Consider the following 19,769-nt stretch of genomic DNA (forward strand, 5'->3'; position numbering starts at 1 on the left):
CCTCTGGCCTTAGATGTGAAAGTGGACTGGTAAACCTGCGACACCCAATTTGCTCTTAAACGTCTCTGTTCATTGGAGTGAATATGAGTTTCCTGAAGAAAAATGATATCAGAAGATAAATGCTTCAAATGTGACATAACCTTCCCACGTTTCAAAGCTCTGCCTAAGCCTTTGCAATTCCAGGATGTAAACGTCAAAGGACATGTTCCTAAACCAGTAGCATTGTTACCCCGCATCTAAATGAGAGGTGGTATGACATATGGACTGGTGAAAAATAATACAAAGGACTGGCATAAAAAAGGTTAAAACAAAATTAACAACAAGAAGCTTGGGTGTTCGTTGGCGACGCGATGTCACTGGTATGCATGAAGTTATTAAACTTGATACAGTCCAATAACTTCAGCCTTACTCATCTTGTCGCTAATTACGTGTGTCTACCTTAAATATCTTCACAAACTCAAAATGTGACCTCTAGCACCAAAGGCTTACTGCAGTTCTTGGTGTCAGAGGTGACACACAAGGTATCAGGTTTTCGCTGCAATTACTTTTTCATATAAGACCAAGTATGTTTGGATAGCGTTTTGCCCTTGAAAACTGCCGTTTAATATTAGACATTCTGTTATGTGAACGGCTGTGTGCAGGCAGGAAAAGGACCCAAAGGCAACAAAACTAGGAATACAAAATACTAGTGATGGCCCGCTTGAAGCTGAAGCTCCGGTGTGTGTCAAAAAAATCAACACACTGCTTCAGAAGCACTGTGTCGAAGCTTGATTCGTTTGGCCAGAGTCACGTGATCAGTGACGTCCGAAGCTTCATTTAGAACCTAACTGCTTCGGTGTCTGATTCAATGGTTTATAAGGAAATGAATCATTCGTGGGATTTGTGGAGCGTTTTGATGGTGACAGATAGCAAACCACTGATATTTCTACTGAGAGATTTGGAGCCAGCGAGGAATGGAGGGGGTTCTGTTGTGTGGGAGAATTTTGAGTTGATTTTTGTCAATCGGGTGGGTTTTCCAGCTTTGTGTTCTGGCCGTTTGCTTTTGTTTTGTGCCTGTTTATTATATCTGAAAACGGGAAAAAGGTGAAATGTCAAAAATCTGCTTCCATAATATAAATATCATTAAATAACTTTAGAAAAACTTCTACTTGACTCTTTACATGTAATGTTGTAAAAATATATATTTTATTGTTTAATTAATCTGAAAAGTAAAGTAAAGTGTAAAGTGTGCGTGTTAGTCCCCATAGGGAAATAGTTCCTCTGCATTTAACCCATTCACCCAGTGAAGCAGTGGGCAGCCACCAGTGCAGCGCCCGGGGAGCAGTGTGTAGGGACGGTACCTTGCTCAGGGGTACCTCAGGGTAGCCGTTCAGTGGAGTCGAACCCCCGAATTGGCAGACTAAGAAAATGTTAGTCTGCCAAATGTGCAGCAATTGGATTTATTTATTCTCTTTATCTGATAGTTTGTGGGGCCCAGGTAGACTGTATAACTGCATCTCTACCAGTTTCTCTGCACTCCAGCCTCCTCTGTGCCATGTGAAGGGATTTTCCTTAAGGCAGGAGAAATTATCTCCACGAAAAGGAACAGGTTCGGCCATCGCAGAGTGAAACAAATTCTCTTCTTAAATACAAATGAAAAAGGGCTACTTTAAATGCATCATGTTTTTAATTTGCAAGTTCATAAGCATTTTCCTTTTCCATCTCACAATCAATTCTGCCCCCAGGTCAAAAATATGTCTGGGGAAATTTCCCTAATATAATATTATTTAAAAATATACCCGTCTAGTGGTTAATTGCATAAGTGCATGGAGACAGGACCTCACAGCGGAAGCATACTCCATAATGTGTTGTACATTATCATCTGTATATTATATGTAATGTGGTATTTTTCAATTATTGTATTTACCAACATCAAGAAGTCACAAGCAAAGAAAGACCACACAGTGGTGCATGTTTAAACAAGGAGAGTTTACTGGTCAAAATTATTTATTAAACAAATAAACCACATTTTTTTAACCACCAAAAAATACACGTTTAAAGCAACACAGCGGCAGCCCAATATCAGAAAGAACTCCACTCTGTCGAGTGGGCAATCATTATGAAGCCGTTGGGTTTATTTTGTGGATTCAAGCTGCTCTTCATATTTGTGGCCACCAGATGTCACCAGAGAGGACTGTGTTGAAAAGCTTCGAGTAATGAACCGTTTTTCAACACAAGCTTCAGAAAGCTTCATTTGGCCACCACTACAACATACACATAAGCAACCAGAACACACAGCTAGATGACTCACAGCACAAACACAGGGAAACACAGGGCTTAAATACACAGAGGGAGCAATCAGGGAATGGGTAACAGGAGGGAAACACAGCTGGGGCAAATCAGACCTAACGAGACAAAGGAAGCAAAACCAGACGCATTTACATGAGACACCGACTTTCAAAGTAAAACAGGAAACAAAACACAGAGACGTGATCTTGACAAGGGGATACAGCTGACAGGGGAGACAGAGCAACTAGAGAACACAGAGACATAAACCATAAGACAGAACTCAAAGAAACCAAAGACTGGAAATGATCAATAATATAATAAACTCAAAACCCTGGGTCAATGACCCAGGCATCCTAACACATTCTTGTCTAATGTTATAAATGTATTGATGTGAAAGGTGTAAGTGTGACAAATATGGAATAAGATACGAAAGCAGAAAGGAGGCAAATACTTGTTCACAGCGCTATAGTCTGTAAATGGTCTTCTTTTGGCTATAGTAGATCTTTTACTTGTTCATTTTTTAATTGTTTGTTAAAATTGTTTTTTCGATCATATTGAGTATAGAGGAATGCAACTGTGAGCTTTAGCAATTAGCCATTTCAACAGGACCATGAGGACCTGATGTGTGAGACAGCAGGGTGCTGCCACTGGTGTTGTAATGTGTGATTTAGTTCCTCCTAACATTTCAGTTTGCTTCCAGTATCTATCCTCTGTGATTACTGGCTCTTTAGACAGATTTAATAGAAGTGTGTGAGCTATTGGCTCAGTATAAAGGGTCAGTAGTGTTTTCATGTCACCTATCCATCCTCCTTTTAGTCACCCAAAGCATGTTGTAAATACTCCTCACTTTTATTCATCGTCTCTTAAATTCAGACAAATTCCCACTTGTTAACGTTGAGCTTCTGTGTGTGTGTGTGTGTGTGTGTGTGTGTGTGTGTGTGTGTGTGTGTGTGTGTGTGTGTGTGTGTGTGTGTGTGTGTGTGTGTGTGTGTGTGTGTGTGTGTGTGCGTGTGTGTGTGTGTGCGTGTGTGTGTGTGTGTGTGTGTGTGTGTGTGTGTGGCAGTTGCAGCCACCAAGTTGAACACCATCACCAAATCCAACCTGGGTCAGTGTGTCAGCAAGTACGACCTGCTGGTCTGGTTTGAGATCAGCGAGCTGGAGCCCACTGGAGAGTGAGTATCCACCTGGAGTGTTATATTCACGCACAAGCTTTAAAGGAACCATAAAAATTATCTCCAGGAAGAATATTATAAGTTGGGATGTTGTGTCACCTCCTCCCTCCATGCACAGGTACATCCCAGCCATCGTGGATCACAGTGGAGGCCTGCCCTGTCATGGTACCTACCTGCTGCACCAGGTACAGGATTGGTGCACATGTTGTTTTCTTATTACTCACACAGTGGTAACTGCTTCCTTTGTACACAGTTGACTATCTTCTTTTAAAGCGTAATGTTGCTCTAGCTGTGCTCACTGTGATCCTGAGCTCCTGTTATGTTTGCTGCAGGGGATCCAGCGGAGGATCAGAGTGACCCTCATCCACGAGAAGGGCAGCGAGCTCCATTGGAAAGATGTTCGTGAGGTGGTTGTAGGTGAGCAGCCTACCTTTAGGGTCTAGTCGTGCTATACCTCTGTGTAGAAAACAAAAACCCCAAAGCACAGAAACAATGTTTTATAGTGTTTGTGTGCTTTTGATAGAGGAAGACAGGACAGAACATCATTAAAGGGATTTGACTTTGTGAGATCACACTGAAAACGCACCACTCGGTTCACTCTGAGATATTTTCAGTCTGGAAAGATGAATCTGTGGGGCTTTAGGCTGCTTCTCACTTTAAGCAGTTCATGCTGTAGCTGATGGACCAAAAAATGACATTTGATATTTTAGACATTCAGCTGCTGACTGAAGCCAACAGGCTCTTGAGTGTGGATGATTGTGTTGGTACTGGATGCTGTGATAAAACAGCTGTTCTGATCTGTCATCTGTCTTCATTCATGCCTGTCGTTATTAAGCCTCCTAAGCTCCAAACCAGTAAAAGCGATCTTTGGAGGCAACACCCCTTTTACTACTTTGCTGTATTTGTTTGTGATTGTGTGACACTGAACCACAGTGCTATGTATATCCTCTGTAACACTCAGACGTTTCCAGATCAGTGTTTTCCCCCTCAGCTGTTTCTCACTATAGAGTTTTTCCTCAGTAACAATGAGGCACCAGCAGAGCATATCTGGCTCTGAGTCTGTGGCTGATAGTGCCCCCTGCTGTTAATAACAGGAACAGTGTAACCTTGTATGGAGCTCATAGTGATGGTCTTAAGATTGCTGCTTCAAGGCAGTAATTTGTATCCATGTGTGCTGTCTATTCTGAGCATATGCAGTTATGTGAGCTCTCAGGTTTTATGTATCAGGACATAATTAAAAATATCAGGTCCATAGTAGGTCTTAATATGAGGTAAATGCAACCTCAGATGAACAACACAGAACACATTATACCAGGTCATTATTTATTTAACACACACTGAGATGAAATTGGCAGCACGGTGGTTAGCACTGTTGCCGCACAGCAAGAAGGTCCTGAGTTCAATTCCAACATCAGGTCTTTCTGTGTGGAGTTTGCATGTTCTCCCCGTGTTTGCGTGGGTTCCCTCCGGGTACTCCGGCTTCCTCCCACCGTCCAAAGACATGCAGCTTGTGGGGATAGGTTAATTGGATAATCCAAATTGTCACTAGGTGTGAATGTGAGAATGGTTGTGTTGGCCCTGTGACAGACTGGCGACCTGTCCAGGGTGTACCCTGCCTCTCGCCCTATGACAGCTGGGATAGGCTCCAGCGCCCCCCGCGACCCTGAAAAGGATAAGCGGAAGCGAATGGATGGATGAGATGAAATTCAGATGTTTCAAAAACTAAGTACATCCAAGACTATTTCCATAATTATTTAAGAGGGTCAGTATTAGCCAAGTGCTAATCAAGTGCACTAGATCATCAGTAAGTGTAACCACTACTGTCAGTTTGCTGGTGTGGTGTATTCAGGTAAGTGGTAACATACTGAGGAGGAGAGAAGCAGTTGTTGATACCCATGAATGTGGGAAGGCTTTGAAGTCCATCATTTTACAGCAAGAAAGATTATTCACAAGTTGAAAAAATCAAAGACTGTTTCCAATCTTACCAGGAGTGGACGTCCCAGAAAATTCACCCCAGACATCTGAGGCTCTACAGGCATGCTAAATGTTGGAGTTCATGGCAGTGCAATTAGAAAAAGACTCAACAAATATGGCCTGTTTGGAAAGACTTCCAGGAGAAACCATTTTCCCTCTAAATACAACATGGCAGCATGGGTTAGGTTTGCAAAGTTGAAAAGCTAAGCCCTAATGCACAGCTTCAACATTGGTGAAAACCAAACACGGCATATCAGCAAAAACACCTCATACCAACGGTTTTGCTCGGGTGATGATTATTTGGGCTTTTTTTGCTGCCAAAGAAGCTGCAAAGTGTTCAGGTCACTGAGTGAGCCATGAAGTATTCTAGAGTCAAAGAGATCATCGTTGGGTCAGTGACTCCAGAGCGCAGCAGCAAAGCAACAACAGAGTGGTGCTGCAGTGGCACAAAGTTGAGACTTCAACATGATTGAACGTTAAGAAAGCTGTGAATGAATAAATATCTGCAAACTTCAATGAACCGAAGAAACATTGTAAAGACAAACGGGCCAGAAATCCATCCACACTGCTGTGAAACACTAATAAAAAATGATTACCTCAAGTTTTTGCTGCTAAAGTTGGTTCTATCAGCTGCTGAATCACAGGATGTACTTGGTTATAGTCATTTGTGCATTTTGGGTTGCTTTAAATAAATAATGATGTGTTGTAATCATCCAGATCTAGAACCTTAAACTGCTTTTTCACGTGTCTGTAAATGAATTTCTTTCTTATCATTGGTGTGGGCTGACACTTGACACTCTGTGGCTCCTGATTTGTCTGTTGTCAAGGTCTCACCTCAGTGTGATTCCTCACGTTTTGTCATGATTAAAGGATGAATGTGAACAATAATGCTGTCAAGCTAACTTTTGCTCTTTCTGTCTTTTTCAGGACTTTGAGGCAGTGTGGGACAGCTCCCTGCACAACTCCCTCCTGCTCAACCGCGTCACTCCCTATGGAGAGAAGATCTACATGACCTTATCTGCGTATCTGGAGGTCAGCCGCTGCTCCGCCGTGTTGTACCTGTTTGTACGTGTTTTTAAGTCTCTTGATGTCATCGTGTCTAACACACACCCTTTATCTCCTCTCTGCAGCTGGACCATTGCATCCAGCCTGCCATTATCACCAAAGACCTCTGCACGGTCTTTTACTCCCAAGATGCCAAGATTTCCCCACCCCGTTCTCTCAAGAACCTCTTTGGGACTGGATACTCCAAAACTCCTGACTGGTAAATCTGGGCTGCTGCACTGTGGCCATCTCTGTTTCACAATCAAAGATATCTGCCCTGTTACAAAGTTTCCTTCGTCATAACTTCTGCTTCATTATAGCAACCGAGTGACTGGGATCTACGAGCTGAGCTTGTGTAAGACGTCTGACACTGGAAGCCCAGGTGAGCAGACATGAAACATGAGGGCTCATGTCCTGAGCAGGGATGCAGAGGAGGAGGAGGAAGATCCTGGACACATCAGTGGCTTACGTGCGTGGAGAGGAGAGACTTGCTGGCTGGAGGCCCAGAGGAGATATCCTCATCCTAGAGCACCAGTGGGAGCTAGAGGAGATGGAACAGCTGCAGGAGGTGGGGCCTTAAAAGATTCATAAAGAAATAAATCTCTGTTTAATATCGTAGAGGGAAAAATGACTTTTCAACTCGAAGACCAAAGTGCTATTCTAAAAAGTTTTAACCCTCCCCTCTTCTCTCCACCTCACATTCGCCCCCATCTTTTTTCCAGGTGGAAAAGACCCGTCACCTTCTGGGAGAGGCGGCTCCCGTGGGAACAGCTCCCACCACCAAGTCCCTGAGTGAGTCTCTGTCCCCCAGCGTGAGCTCCGGCACTCAGTCCACGTCCACCTCCATCTCCTCGCAGATCTCCAGCACCACCTTTGAAAGCGCCATCTGGCCGAACGAGAGCAGCGGCTACGATTCTGCCGACATCGAGAGCTGATGGATCATGAGAAGGAGCTGGCCACCAAGGTGAGAAAAACGTCGGCTTAGTGGGCGTTCTTGTTGCTGCCTTCTCTGCTCGGAGCTGATCGGTCTTGTTCCTGTTGTGTTGTAGTGCCTGCGCCTTCTGACACACACCTTCAATAGTGAATACAACCAGCTGGTGAACAGCATCAGTGACTGCAAGGTGAGAAATAATACAAATAAATAAAAAAATAGCCTTTCTGTGTCACATCAGGGAGTTGATATATTAACGTCTACCTCATCCTGCTGTTGTTTCACTTCAGCTTTCTCTCATCTCACTGACCGGACGTGATCCATCCGTGACGAGCTTCAGCAGTGCCACCCTCACCCCTTCCTCTACCTGCCCCTCTCTGTCGGACTCCCACTGAGGCTCAGTGGGCCAGAAGTAAACATATTTTTAGGAACATTGACCTCGATCTGCAAACGGTTATTGACAGGTTATCTATTTGATTCTAACTTGGTGTGATTTGTGTTAAAGGACCCCTGAGAACAGCTCACGTGCCTCCAGTCCCTCCTGCTCAGACTGTGAAAACTTCCCAATGGTTCCCACTCTGGAGACCTCCTACCTTGCGCGGGCTGCAAAGAACGAGTTCCTGAACTTGGTGCCTGATATTGAAGAAATGTGACCAGGGTGAGTAATGCCATATTAACCCAAATACTGTCACTATGACATGTGTCTCACAGACCAAATGTAAGTCGATACTCATGTTCTCTAGTTCAAGCAGAAATGATGTGGATCGGTTCAAATTCCTGAGCCTGGATGATTTCAGCTGGAAACAAACCAACTCTGCTTCTTCCTCAGAAAAACAAGCGCTCGCTTAATAAATAAATAAATGAATAAAATCTCTTCTTTTCAGATCTGTTGTGTCCAAGAAGGGTTTTCTAAGCTTCGTGGAGCCTCGCTCTAACTCATGGGGGAAGCATTTTGTGGTTGTTCGCCGGCCCTACAACTTCATCTACAACAGCGACCAGGACCCCGTGGAGCGAGGCGTCCTCAAACTCTCCACAGCACAGGTGGAATACAGTGAAGACCAGCAGGCCATGCTTAAGGTTTGAGGCAGGATAGACGTAAAACTCTCCCTGCAGATCTAAGCTGGCGAGGCGGCGGAGAACTGAGCGGAGCGGTACGCGGGAGAACCACCGCTTCCATACTTTCTGAAAAGCCTTTGAAAATACCGAAAATACCAAGTGTTAAAACTTATTAATCATTGTGATTCTTGACAGTTTTCTCTTGTAAGTAGACTTGTGGCTTAAGTCTCTTTTCATGCGACTCAAACGTTTAAGTTTTGCCTCCCCGCCTCCCTCCAGCAACCCCGCTGCCAGCTCAGCTTTCCTCCTCTCTATTCCCTCCCCTCAGCTTTTTGTGTTTTTGTTTCGATGACAATGTTTGGGTCTAATTTTGTTCCTCTTGGTTGTCATTCCCAAACTCCCCTAACTAAGTAGCATGTTGTAGTAGTCTACTTGTGTGTGCACGACTCTTTAGAAACTTTCCGTTTGCCAATCATCTGTACAAAAAAATGTCTCTATCAGTGTTATTTGTCTCCTGAAATGAGTTTCATTCTATTTTGGGGGTTTTTTTTGTTGTTGTTGGTTTTTTATTAAATTAAGATGCTTGCATGATACCTGCAGCAGTCCTCAGGAGAAGACCAGGTTTGCTCAGTTTAAAACAAAAAACAAAAATGAACCAAATCAGCCAGCTTACATTTGAAACCATGAAGGAAAAATCTACAGTTATCTCCAAGTGACGTGTTAGTTTACGCTCTGCTGCCTAAACCATAGCTGCTAATAGATTTATAGGGTATTTTTCTTCTAGCAGTGAATTTACATCAGGCTGAACCGTCTGTGAAACAAAAACTCAAAGTGGGAATGAACTTTGACAGGAGGGCCATGCCCGATTTCCTCTGTCATCCACGTCATACTTAGATCCTCCTCAATCTGTGTACATATGCCGCCTCTAAACCGCCGATAGTGCCAGTGTCAGTTAGTGAGTCAGTAAAATACTCATGCATTTGTGTTAACATAAAAACTGCAGACTAACTAGAGACAAACAAGCGAGGATCGCTTCATATCTCAGCAGTTTAAAAAACAAACAATGACCGATTGTTCCTGCAGGAGTAGATTCGGGCCCCTTTTGGCTTTTTCATCCCAAGGAATAAAAACAGGGTTACAAGGAGACAAGGAGGACTAGGAGGATGAAAACGAACTAAAGAGAGAACTTGATTTGTACATGCGGTCTGTTCTGGGATCAGTGTGGTAGTTAACCCTCATTTAACACATTCCTCTCTGCTCCTCTAGCTCGCTCTATCTCACTGAGAATCAGAAAGCCTTGACATTTACTGCTATTAACTTTACACTCTTGTTGTAAAGACGCAAAGAAAACACGGTGAAAAGGTCAGAAGGACGTCAGGAAAAAGGAATAAAGGTGCAATGTTTCTTTAGTTTTGCTTTGACGGCAGTGGTTAGCCAGCAAAGCTGCTTTTAAATGGCCCACAGGACAGATTACGATGTAGTCCCATGACTCCCTTCGCTGTCACACCAGTGTTGACTGAAATCTCTGAAGTGAAGTACTCATGTTCAGCAGCATCACAGGGAACCATGTGTTCATTTTTTTATTCTTATTCTTGAATCAAAACTTCATCTAACTCTCATTGTGTTCATATTTTTTATTTTAACATTGTTATTTTTTTCTTATGCTTTTAATCATTCCACCATGAAGGTTTCTATGAAATGTAACAGAGGGCATTTATTTCTTAAGTTTTTTAACCTTATTTTGCACATTAACACATATCTATAGCAAGGACAGAGACACAGCCACATATGTTGAGTCCAGGATTGTATCTGAGCATCAGGAACAAATGATAAGAGCACATGTCAGAGGACACTGGATGGCTGTTTGTCAAAGGGGTTAATAGAAGGAAAGAAGTTAAAGGGACTACATATTCAAAGGTCTTATTTCTGATACTACCCCATGAAAATATTTGCTCTGTGTGCCGTGCTGCAGCTGCTACATTCCGCTCTTTGGCACGTATGCCTCTCGAGATGTGTTAATGCAGACAGACATTGAAAAACTCTGGTCAACCAACCAGAAGTCTGCCTGCTGTGTGGTATGAAATGCGTGGAAGGAGAGCTACCAACTGTCTGTTACATTTAGATAAAAAATAAAGCTCTTACGTGACCTCGGGTCAGCAGCCTGGCGGTCGGAGAAACAGAAACGTGCTGGATTGTGGATCTCTGAGCTGCACATCAAAGATGCACCTATGCACAGATCAAATCTCAAAAGTACCTCATATACATGTTGATGCGAAGCGCTGCAAAAGCAAACGTTTCCACTTCATGTGCAGAGGTGTTTTTATTTTGGAATGTGTATTTATTGTTTGCAATGTATATATATTAGTTTGCAGCTCTTTGCACATATTTGTAGTATTTACAGTTTATAGTAGGGATTTTAGCCAACAGCTAATGTTTTTTTTTGTTTACTGGGAAATGAAATGCTGCCAATTCCCAAAGCTGTGTTTCAGCTGCACTTCCTGTTGTAGACTTGTGATGCACACAGGCTCTGTTCCAGCACTCAGCATGTTCTTCCTTATTTTCTCCACCAGGGGGAGTTCCTAAACTATGACATCCTGATAGGAGTGAACCAGGGAGAGGGGCTGAAGTTTGTGGACGACAGTGAGGACAACGAAGGCATCTCAGCTGCGGAGTTCGACTACACCATCTCCAACTTTGTTGACAACCTCTACGGATACCCAGAGGGTGAGGAACGCCACCTCTGTACACTGCCACTTTTTCAGTTATTCCATTTTACAGCCTCCTCTCACTTAACTGTGTTTTGCAGCATCATCAGGTTTTGTCTTATTAGGAGCCGCGTTTGTTAATTTGTTAGTTTTTTTTCTGTTTGCTGTATTCATTAAAATAAAGGGATAATCGTCAAAATGACAAATGTGGACAATTATCAAAGCTTACATTACAATTCTGACAGCTTGAGTTCACATGAATTTTCAAAAGAATATAAAAACCTGTGAAAGTGCTGTAAGCGTTTAAAACATGCGAGTAAAGAATGGAATCAGTAAAATGTGAGCCCAGTGAAGTTACTGTGACTCAAACATAGAAAAATTAGATTTTTTTTATTTCCCACACCTAATTAATTAGAGATTATTTTATTTAAAAGTATTTTATAGCATATAACACCTTTGAAAATATGCTTCGGTTCACATTTAACTCCAGAAAATCATCAATCAAAATATGGATATTACCTGACCACAGATTCGTGGTGACGTCACTGCTCTTTTAACTGTTTGGTGTCTTTGCTGTGTTTGGTGGTTGTAGAAATGGTTTATTTGAGCTTTGAGCTGAGATTCAGAGGTTTCTGTGGACACTGCTCATGTTGGCACTTATATTTCTGACCTTTTCTTATAACCGATTAAACATGATCTCCTCGATTTGCTCCCATTTTTGGTGGTGTGGGTGCAAATGATCAGTCATGACATAATCTCATAATAAATAAGATACTGCAAATAATTATTTCTGCATTTGTGCGATTGGAGTGAATTGAAAATGTGTATGCAATGACACTGTTTTAAAGATTTAGCCTAAATAATTTTGGAGTGAATGAGCCTAAACATGATGACCTAACTAGTGATACCCTGGCACCTGTCTCACACACACACACACACACACACACACACACACACACACACACACACACACTCACTCACTCACTCACTCACTCACTCAAGCATGTTATGCCAGTTTTAGCTGAAACAATGTTTCAAACCATATTCCGGGGTTTTTAGTTCACCATTTAAGAGGTTTCAAGAAGAAAATAAAAGACAGATCTGAATGTTTGAAAATTATTTGGAAAAATTCTGTAAAGATGAGATGAAAAATACTCAAAGGATAAATTCAATTGGTTTATTTTTTAGATAAGTTGAAAAAAAAAGTTAAACAAGCAAGTAAATAAAGAAACAAGGTAAAACGAAGTAATAATGAAAAAAGTTAAACAAGTAAATGAAGAAAAAAGGCAGAGGAGAGAAAATCCCAACAATCCCCTCTGAGCAAGCACTAGGCGACAGTGGGGAGGAAAAACTGCCTTTAAACGGGCAGAAACCTCCGGCAGAACCAGGCTCAGGAGGGGACAGTCAACTGCCGGGACTGGTTGGGGGGGGTTAACAGAGGTGGAGCAAGACGAGGCTACATCAGGTGAGGAAGCAGTAGCGTCTCTCCTCCGGAACAAGTGGAACCATTTTTTCTTTTTTTTCATTCACTTTTCCACGAGCGCTTTTTTCTCCAGGATGAGATTTCTCAACTCATCGATTGTTTCTGTGTTTTGCTTTTCAAGTTTCTCACATCTTTGTTCCACCTCTTCTAAGGTTACTTGTTGTTCTTCAAGCTTGTCTTTGAGTTGTTTGGATGTTGCCTCCTGTATCAGCTTGTCCTTGTGCATGTCTGCATTTCTCTGTTGGACCTCTTTGTGCTTGTCTTCTAACTGCTCGTTTCTTGTCTGGATTTCTTGGAGCGTGAGCTGCAAGTCTTCACGTATTTTGTCTTGTTGTTGTTTTTGTGCCTGCATTTGAGTGTTTTCACGCTTCAAGTTATTGAATTCCACCAAAATCCCTGTGAGCATCTGTGAGCAGCGTTTCTCCAACTTGTCCTTTTCTTCTTCCACTTTAGTTGCTTTGTCCTCCAGCTGATTACAAAACTCTTGCAGTTTTAGATTTTTAGACTCAAAGTCCTGGACAATATGTTTTCCTTCTTTCAGTCTTTCTTGTTGTTGCTCTTTCTGTTGAAGAAGGTCTTTATGTTGGCGCAGTGTTTCATCCAGGCTTTCTTTCAGCATTCGGTATTTTTCCTGCATGCTCTTCAGTTCGTGCTGCATGTCTCTTTGCTTTTTGTCATGCTCTTCCTTCTGTTGGAGGATTTCTTTCTTTTCTTCCACAGCTTCATGGAGCTGTCTTTGGAGGAGCTGATTCCTTCGGTCCATGTATTGGAGATCCCATTGTATCTTATCAGTCATCGTTTTCTTGTCTTGGAGCTGGTTGGTCATTTGTTTTAGTTCTGCACTCTATTGCTTGTTTTCTTTAATGAGGTGCACAATTTGCTCTCGGGTCTGAGCAAACTTGATTCCCCAGCCCTCATTAATAATTTTTATGTCCGGCTGGCGCTGTTGTCTGTCTTCCAGCTCTTTATTTTGGGCTTCCATTCGTCTACACTTGAATAGGAAGGTTAACAACAAACCTCCAAAACAACTGAATGTGAAACTGCACAACAGATTTGCTCCACTATCAAAGGACCCTGGATCTCTATCGGACAACCATCCATCTAAAAGTAGCGAAGTAAGGTCCGAAAATCTTTTGAAAAGTAAAAGGCCACAGGGAAAGCTCAAGGCTAGGCCTGAAACTCTGATTGTGGGTGACTCTGCCGTAAAGGATGTACAAAGGATGTGCGTTAAGAACACTAAAGTCCTCTGCTTTCCTAACGATATGGTCAACAACCTGAAGGAGAGAATTCTTCTTCTAATTGCAGATGAATATCCAACTGTGACAAACATTGTTCTGCATACAGGGTCAAACGATGTGTCCAAACAACAGTCAGAGGTTCTGAAACGGGACTTTACTGGATTATTAAATACTGTAAACTCTCTGAATGCAGCTGTATTCATCAGTGGACCTGTACCGCCGGTCAGAGGAGGAGACGAGAGATTCAGCAGGTTGTTTACACTGAATAAATGGCTTATATCAGCATGTGCTGACCACTCAGTGCTTTTTATCAACAACTTTAATATTTTTTGGGAACGCAGGCATCTGTTTAAAGAAAATGGATTTAATTTTAACAAGTCAAGGGTGAAACTGTTCACCTCCAACTTATTTTATTCCATACGTCATCCATCTGTGCTTGGTGCCAAGGCTGAGATAAACGAGGAGTTATCTCATAAAGAGGAACAAACAGTACTCCAACAACAGACAAAGCCCAGCAGAAACCTTGAGGAGGAGCTCCATCTGCCCCCACCCAGGAAGAGCCTCAGAAAGGAGAGACATCTGAGGCTAGAAGAGAGGTCCCTATTTGCCTCCAACTCTCTCAACAACACCAACGACCAGGACCAGGGACCACGATCTTCCCCAGTCCCCCAAACCCCTGACAGGCCATCACCCCCATCACCCTCCTCCCCCTCCCTTTCTCCCTCCTCCCCACACCTGAAATTCACTGAGGAGATGATGGAGCGGGTCAATGCTGGGCTCAGATCTACCCCCCGGCCCAATCCCTTTTTGTCCCCCATAAACCCCCCACCAGAGCAGCCAAAGGTTCGCCATCGAGCCCCACCCTCAACAGAGCAATCGAAGCCACATTGCCCAGCCTCGCCCCCCTTAGTTCCTCCTTACCACCTTCATGCTCTGTCCCTGCAGTCTGATGTGTGATGTGTGGAGGGTCCGGGCTGCGAGGATTATGGCAGTGATGACTTTTCCCAGGAGAAGCTGGGACCCTGTTTACTAGAAGGTTTTAAAATTTCTGTACTTTCAGGTGACGGAAGGAGACATGTGGCCTGGTCAAAACACAGAGAGCTACACTCTAAAAGATCTTTAAATATAGTAAACATACCTTGTGTGCCACAGACTGCTCCCAAACACGAGGGGACAAGTAATGCCTCTAAAACACTTAAGTTGGCTTTATTAAACATTAGATCTTTAGCTGGGAAAACATTTTTAATTAATGATTTAATCACTGAACACAGCCTTGATTTTATGTTTTTAACTGAAACTTGGTTGGACCAAAGTAACAGTGGAGCTGTTCTCATCGAGACGACCCCTCCTAACTACAGTTTTATCAGTGAGGCCAGGGTGAGCAGGAGAGGAGGAGGGGTCGCTGTCTTATTTAATGAATCATTTCAATGTAAGCAGCTATCTCATGGAAGTTTTCAGTCTTTTGAATATGTGGCTTTACAGCTGAAGGCCCCATCCAAAGTTGTGTTTCTTAATGTTTACAGGCCTCCCAAATACTGCACAGACTTTTTTAATGACCTCAGTGAACTGCTGTCTGTGATCTGTGTTGATTTTGACTGTGTAATTATTGTTGGGGATTTTAACATCCATGTGGACAACCCTCAGGACAAAGGGACTAAAGACCTGAGTAACACTCTGGGCAACTTTGGGCTGACTCAGCATGTAACAGAGGCCACACATAATAGAGGACACACTCTTGACCTACTGATCTCCAAAGGCCTGAGCATTTCAAAGGTTACTGTGTCTGATGTGGGCCTGTCTGATCATTACTGTGTTTTCTTTGAAAGTAAAATCTCAGCCCACACAAATATATCAACAGCAGTGATCACAAAACGGTGTATAACTGAAGACAGTTGTGAGATCTTTAACCAGGTCTTCCCATTAACACCTGATCTGTCCAGAGGGTCAGTCAATGAGCTCGTCAATAGCTTCAATGCAAAAATGTTAAATGTAATGGATACAATTGCTCCCATTAAGGTGAAGGTTATCTCTGGAAGGAAAAAGTCTCCATGGAGAAACTCCACACTAGTGAAAAATGAAAAAAGAGAGTGTAGGAAAGCTGAGCGCAGATGGAGAAAAACAAACCTCCAGGTTCACTATGACATCTATAAAGAGAAACTTCACAATTATAATTTACAACTGAGGAGTGCAAGGAGATCCTACTTCTCTGACATCATCACTAAAAACAGCCATAATGCTCGGGTCTTATTTTCTACAGTTGACAGGCTAACAAACCCTCCTGTGTCAGTGGCAGCTGAACTTCATTCGACCATGGCCTGCAATGACTTTGCCAAATTCTTCACAGACAAAATCCAAAAGATTAGACAAGCAGTTGGTACATCAACAGCAGATCCAGGATATGTACTGTGTCCACCGAAAAACTGTTTAAACACCATGAAACAGTTTGACCCTATTAACAGCAAAGACCTGGAGGACATCTTAGGTCAACTGAACTCCTCCTCTTGCTGTTTAGATGTCCTGCCAACAAGTTTTTTCAAAAAGGTCTCAAAGACTTTAGAGTCAGACCTGTTACAGATCGTCAACTTTTCCTTAATGTCAGGTGTGTTTCCGGAATCACTAAAAACTGCTGTAATCAAACCTATACTGAAAAAGGACAATCTTGACAAGACACAAATGAACAACTACAGGCCGATCTCAAATCTCCCATTTTTAAGTAAGATCATTGAAAAAGCAGTTTCTCAACAGCTCAGTTACTTCTTAAAACAGAATAATTGCTACGCTCTGACCAAAGTGTTTAATGACATATGTCTGAATACAGACAGTGGAAAAATGTCAGTCTTAGTTTTACTGGATCTCAATGCAGCATTTGATACAGTTGACCACAACATATTACTCAAACGACTGGAGAACTGGGCAGGTCTCTCAGGAACTGTACTAAACTGGTTCAAAACATACTTAGAAAACAGGAAATACTTTGTATCAATAGGTAACTTCACATCTGAGCAGACAAGTATCACATGTGGAGTTCCCCAAGGTTCCATCTTGGGACCCCCTCTGTTTAACATTTACATGCTCCCACTAGCACAGATTATAAAGAACAACAAAATAAACTACCACAGCTATGCAGATGACACACAAATATATATCACAATGTCACCAGGAGACCGAGGCCCTGTACAGGCTCTTGGTAAATGTATAGCTAGGTTTCATTTGACGTAGACGTGACGTCGACGTAAAGCGCTAAATTTGACTGGCGGTCGGAAGTGAAAAAGATAAGCGCAAAATCACAGACAGACAGTACGCAAAATGCCTATGTCCTGTTGTGTTTACGGATGCTCCAGTAGGTCGACCAGAGAAACTGATAAACGGTATTTTAGGGTACCAAAAATAGCCCAACGAAGAGGAGAAAAATGGAAAATTCTAACCGAAAAACGTAGGAAAAAATGGATTTTAAATTTACGTTTACAGTCGGGAGGAGCAGAGTCTGCCAATGCCCGTGTCTGCAGCGACCACTTCGTCAGAGGTAATGTTATGTTTGCAAACGAACTTATTAGCATTAGGTTGTCGTTAAATTCTCGTTTACTTAGTGCTTTTAAGTTAGTAGTCTAATATTGACTTGATTGGGACTATAGGCTGCCCAAGTGCTTTGGATGACGAAGAGTCGGAGGACTGGGCTCCGACGGTCAATCTCGGCTACGAACGAAAACCCAGATCGGAATCAGTTCTCAAACGAGAGAAAAGAATGAAGCTTAAGGCAGAACAGCATCGATGTGCAGAGGCGATTTTGGATATGCAACAGACGGCTGAGAGCCCGGATTTGAGCCTAGTGACAGTGGAGAACCCCGAACTGCAGCTTCCAGCTGAGAATCCACAACCAGAAGACTTCAGTGTGAATGAGACATTCACTTATCCAGGTAAGATATTGTGCTGAGATGTAAAACAAACAAGAATCATGTCAAAGAGAAAAAGATGCCATTATCTGTAATGAGTATGGTCCAAGTTACATATTACATGTTTGTGATTTTTTAATCACAGAGTAAATCCATACCATTTTATTCAGAAAAAAAGAAAAAGTGGCACTTATTACCGTCAGGCACACACCACAGGTTTTTGTACACTGCTATGGTTCTTATATTGCCAGATTCCAGACAGTCTCCTTTCACAGATAAGTAAAGATATCTGTAATGTAAGGTTTCTGTGGTGAGAAACATATAAATATATTTTTTGTTTAGACGCAACATGTTTTTTTGTTGATTAAAAAAAATAATTACATTAAATTAACATAGTGAATTAAACACATTACACCAGATTCTAATAGCCCACTAAAAAACTCCTACAGTGAAAATGAGTAAAAATTGAGGTTGCCTCTATTATGCTGATTATGCTCCCCCACTGTTATATTGCAGGCTGTGCGGATGCTGGATGCCAGACAGAGCTGACGATGGATGACATCGAGAAGATGGAGGATGTTTTGAGACAGAACACAGCAGAGCTGGTTGATCTTCGGAGCAAGGCTCTGGACACACAGTTCAGCCAGGAGGCTTTTGAAAAAAATGAAGACAAGACAAAGTTCTACACAGGGCTCCCCAACTTCTTAGTTTTAATTCAGATTTTTGAACTGTGCGAGCCCTATATCACCTCGGGACCTATGTCTTTGTTGTCCAAATTTGAACAATTCATACTAGTTTTGCTGAGGCTGAGACTAAATCTGCCCCTGAAAGATTTAGCTTTCAGGTTCAATATTTCTCTGTCCACTGCTTCTAGAGTTTGGCATAAAGTAATTGACATACTCATACTTCATAAAAGGTTAGAGTTCCTAATTGAGTGGCCAGAGCGACATGTTCTTCAAGCTACGATGCCACTGAGTTTCAGACAGGCATTTGGATGTAAAGTGGCTGTGATTGTTGATTGCTTTGAAGTCTTTATTGAGAGACCATCTAATCTTCTTGCACAAGCTCAAACTTGGTCCAACTACAAGCACCATCACACTGTAAAATTTTTGATTGGTGTTGCCCCCCAAGGCTACGTCACTTACATATCTTCTGCCTGGGGAGGGAGAGTTAGCGATAAGCAGATCACAATAGAGAGTGGCCTCCTAAAGAACTTGTTACCTGGAGATATTGTCCTTGCAGATCGTGGGTTCAATATTGGCGATAATGTGGGGTTTTACTGTGCTTCACTACAGACACCGGCATTCACTAAAGGGAGAAAACAGCTGTCAGCCTATGAAGTGGCAGAGACAAGGAAAATAGCCAATTTGCGTATCCATGTTGAGCGAGTCATAGGTTTAGTCAGGAGGAAATATCAAATTCTGCAGAGCAGGGCTATGCCAATAGAGAACATGTCCACAAAGCCAGGTGAGACACATGCATTGATCGACAAGATTGGGGTAATTTGTTGTGCCTTATCAAATCTCTCCGAGTCTGTTGTCCCACTGGAGTAAGGGGGGGTGGGTGGTAATCAATCAGTTAAAAAAAATTAAATGTCTTGTCACTGTCACGGCTCACAGAAGGGGGTGGAGAGGAAGAGTAGTGTCCAGTATCTGCTGCTTGGCTCTGGTGATAAGTAGAACAGGGTAGAGTAATAGTAGTACCTAAGTCCTGACTCCTGATTAGTCTGTAAATGTTTTCAAATGAAATATTTTTCTCCAACTGTCATATTGTGCTGGCAGTTTGTACAGTATTATACTGTGAGATGGATTGCAATCTATTTTGTTTATTTGTTTAAAAGTCTAATCTTGTAAATAAACCACCAATGTATTATTATGCTGCCTCAATAGCATTTAATCATTGTGTAGTGTTACACAACACTTAAATGACACAATTAAATGTACAATAAAATTAAATGACAATTTGTGCTCTAATGCTACGTCAGAGCAAATACAATAGCCAGAACTCA

The 19,769-nt window shown here is 42.3% G+C and overlaps 1 protein-coding gene and 1 pseudogene across 1 annotated transcript; both read left to right on the forward strand.

Moving 5' to 3' along the window:
- The first annotated feature begins 350 nt into the window (after positions 1-350).
- LOC113027255 (kinesin-like protein KIF1B) lies at positions 351-11,400 on the forward strand (annotated as a pseudogene).
- A 5,556-nt stretch (positions 11,401-16,956) lies between these two features.
- Positions 16,957-19,636, forward strand: LOC113025250 (uncharacterized). The gene is made up of 3 exons (XM_026172796.2): positions 16,957-17,394; positions 17,504-17,785; positions 18,278-19,636. The coding sequence occupies exons 1-3, from the start codon at positions 17,178-17,180 to the stop codon at positions 19,312-19,314; spliced, it is 1,536 nt and encodes a 511-aa protein (XP_026028581.2). The 5' UTR covers positions 16,957-17,177; the 3' UTR covers positions 19,315-19,636.
- Positions 19,637-19,769: the final 133 nt, after the last annotated feature.

The sequence above is a fragment of the Astatotilapia calliptera genome, chromosome 7 (assembly GCF_964374335.1).
Source record: "Astatotilapia calliptera chromosome 7, fAstCal68.1, whole genome shotgun sequence".
Lineage (NCBI taxonomy): Eukaryota > Metazoa > Chordata > Actinopteri > Cichliformes > Cichlidae > Astatotilapia > Astatotilapia calliptera.

Excerpts from the sequence above, each read along its gene's own strand:
- LOC113025250 (XM_026172796.2), top strand. The coding sequence starts at position 17,178 with ATGCCTATGTCCTGTTGTGTTTACGGATGCTCCAGTAGGTCGACCAGA. Across the intron at positions 17,395-17,503 it reads CAGCGACCACTTCGTCAGAG|GCTGCCCAAGTGCTTTGGAT; the intron begins GTAATGTTATGT and ends TTGGGACTATAG. Across the intron at positions 17,786-18,277 it reads TGAGACATTCACTTATCCAG|GCTGTGCGGATGCTGGATGC; the intron begins GTAAGATATTGT and ends GTTATATTGCAG.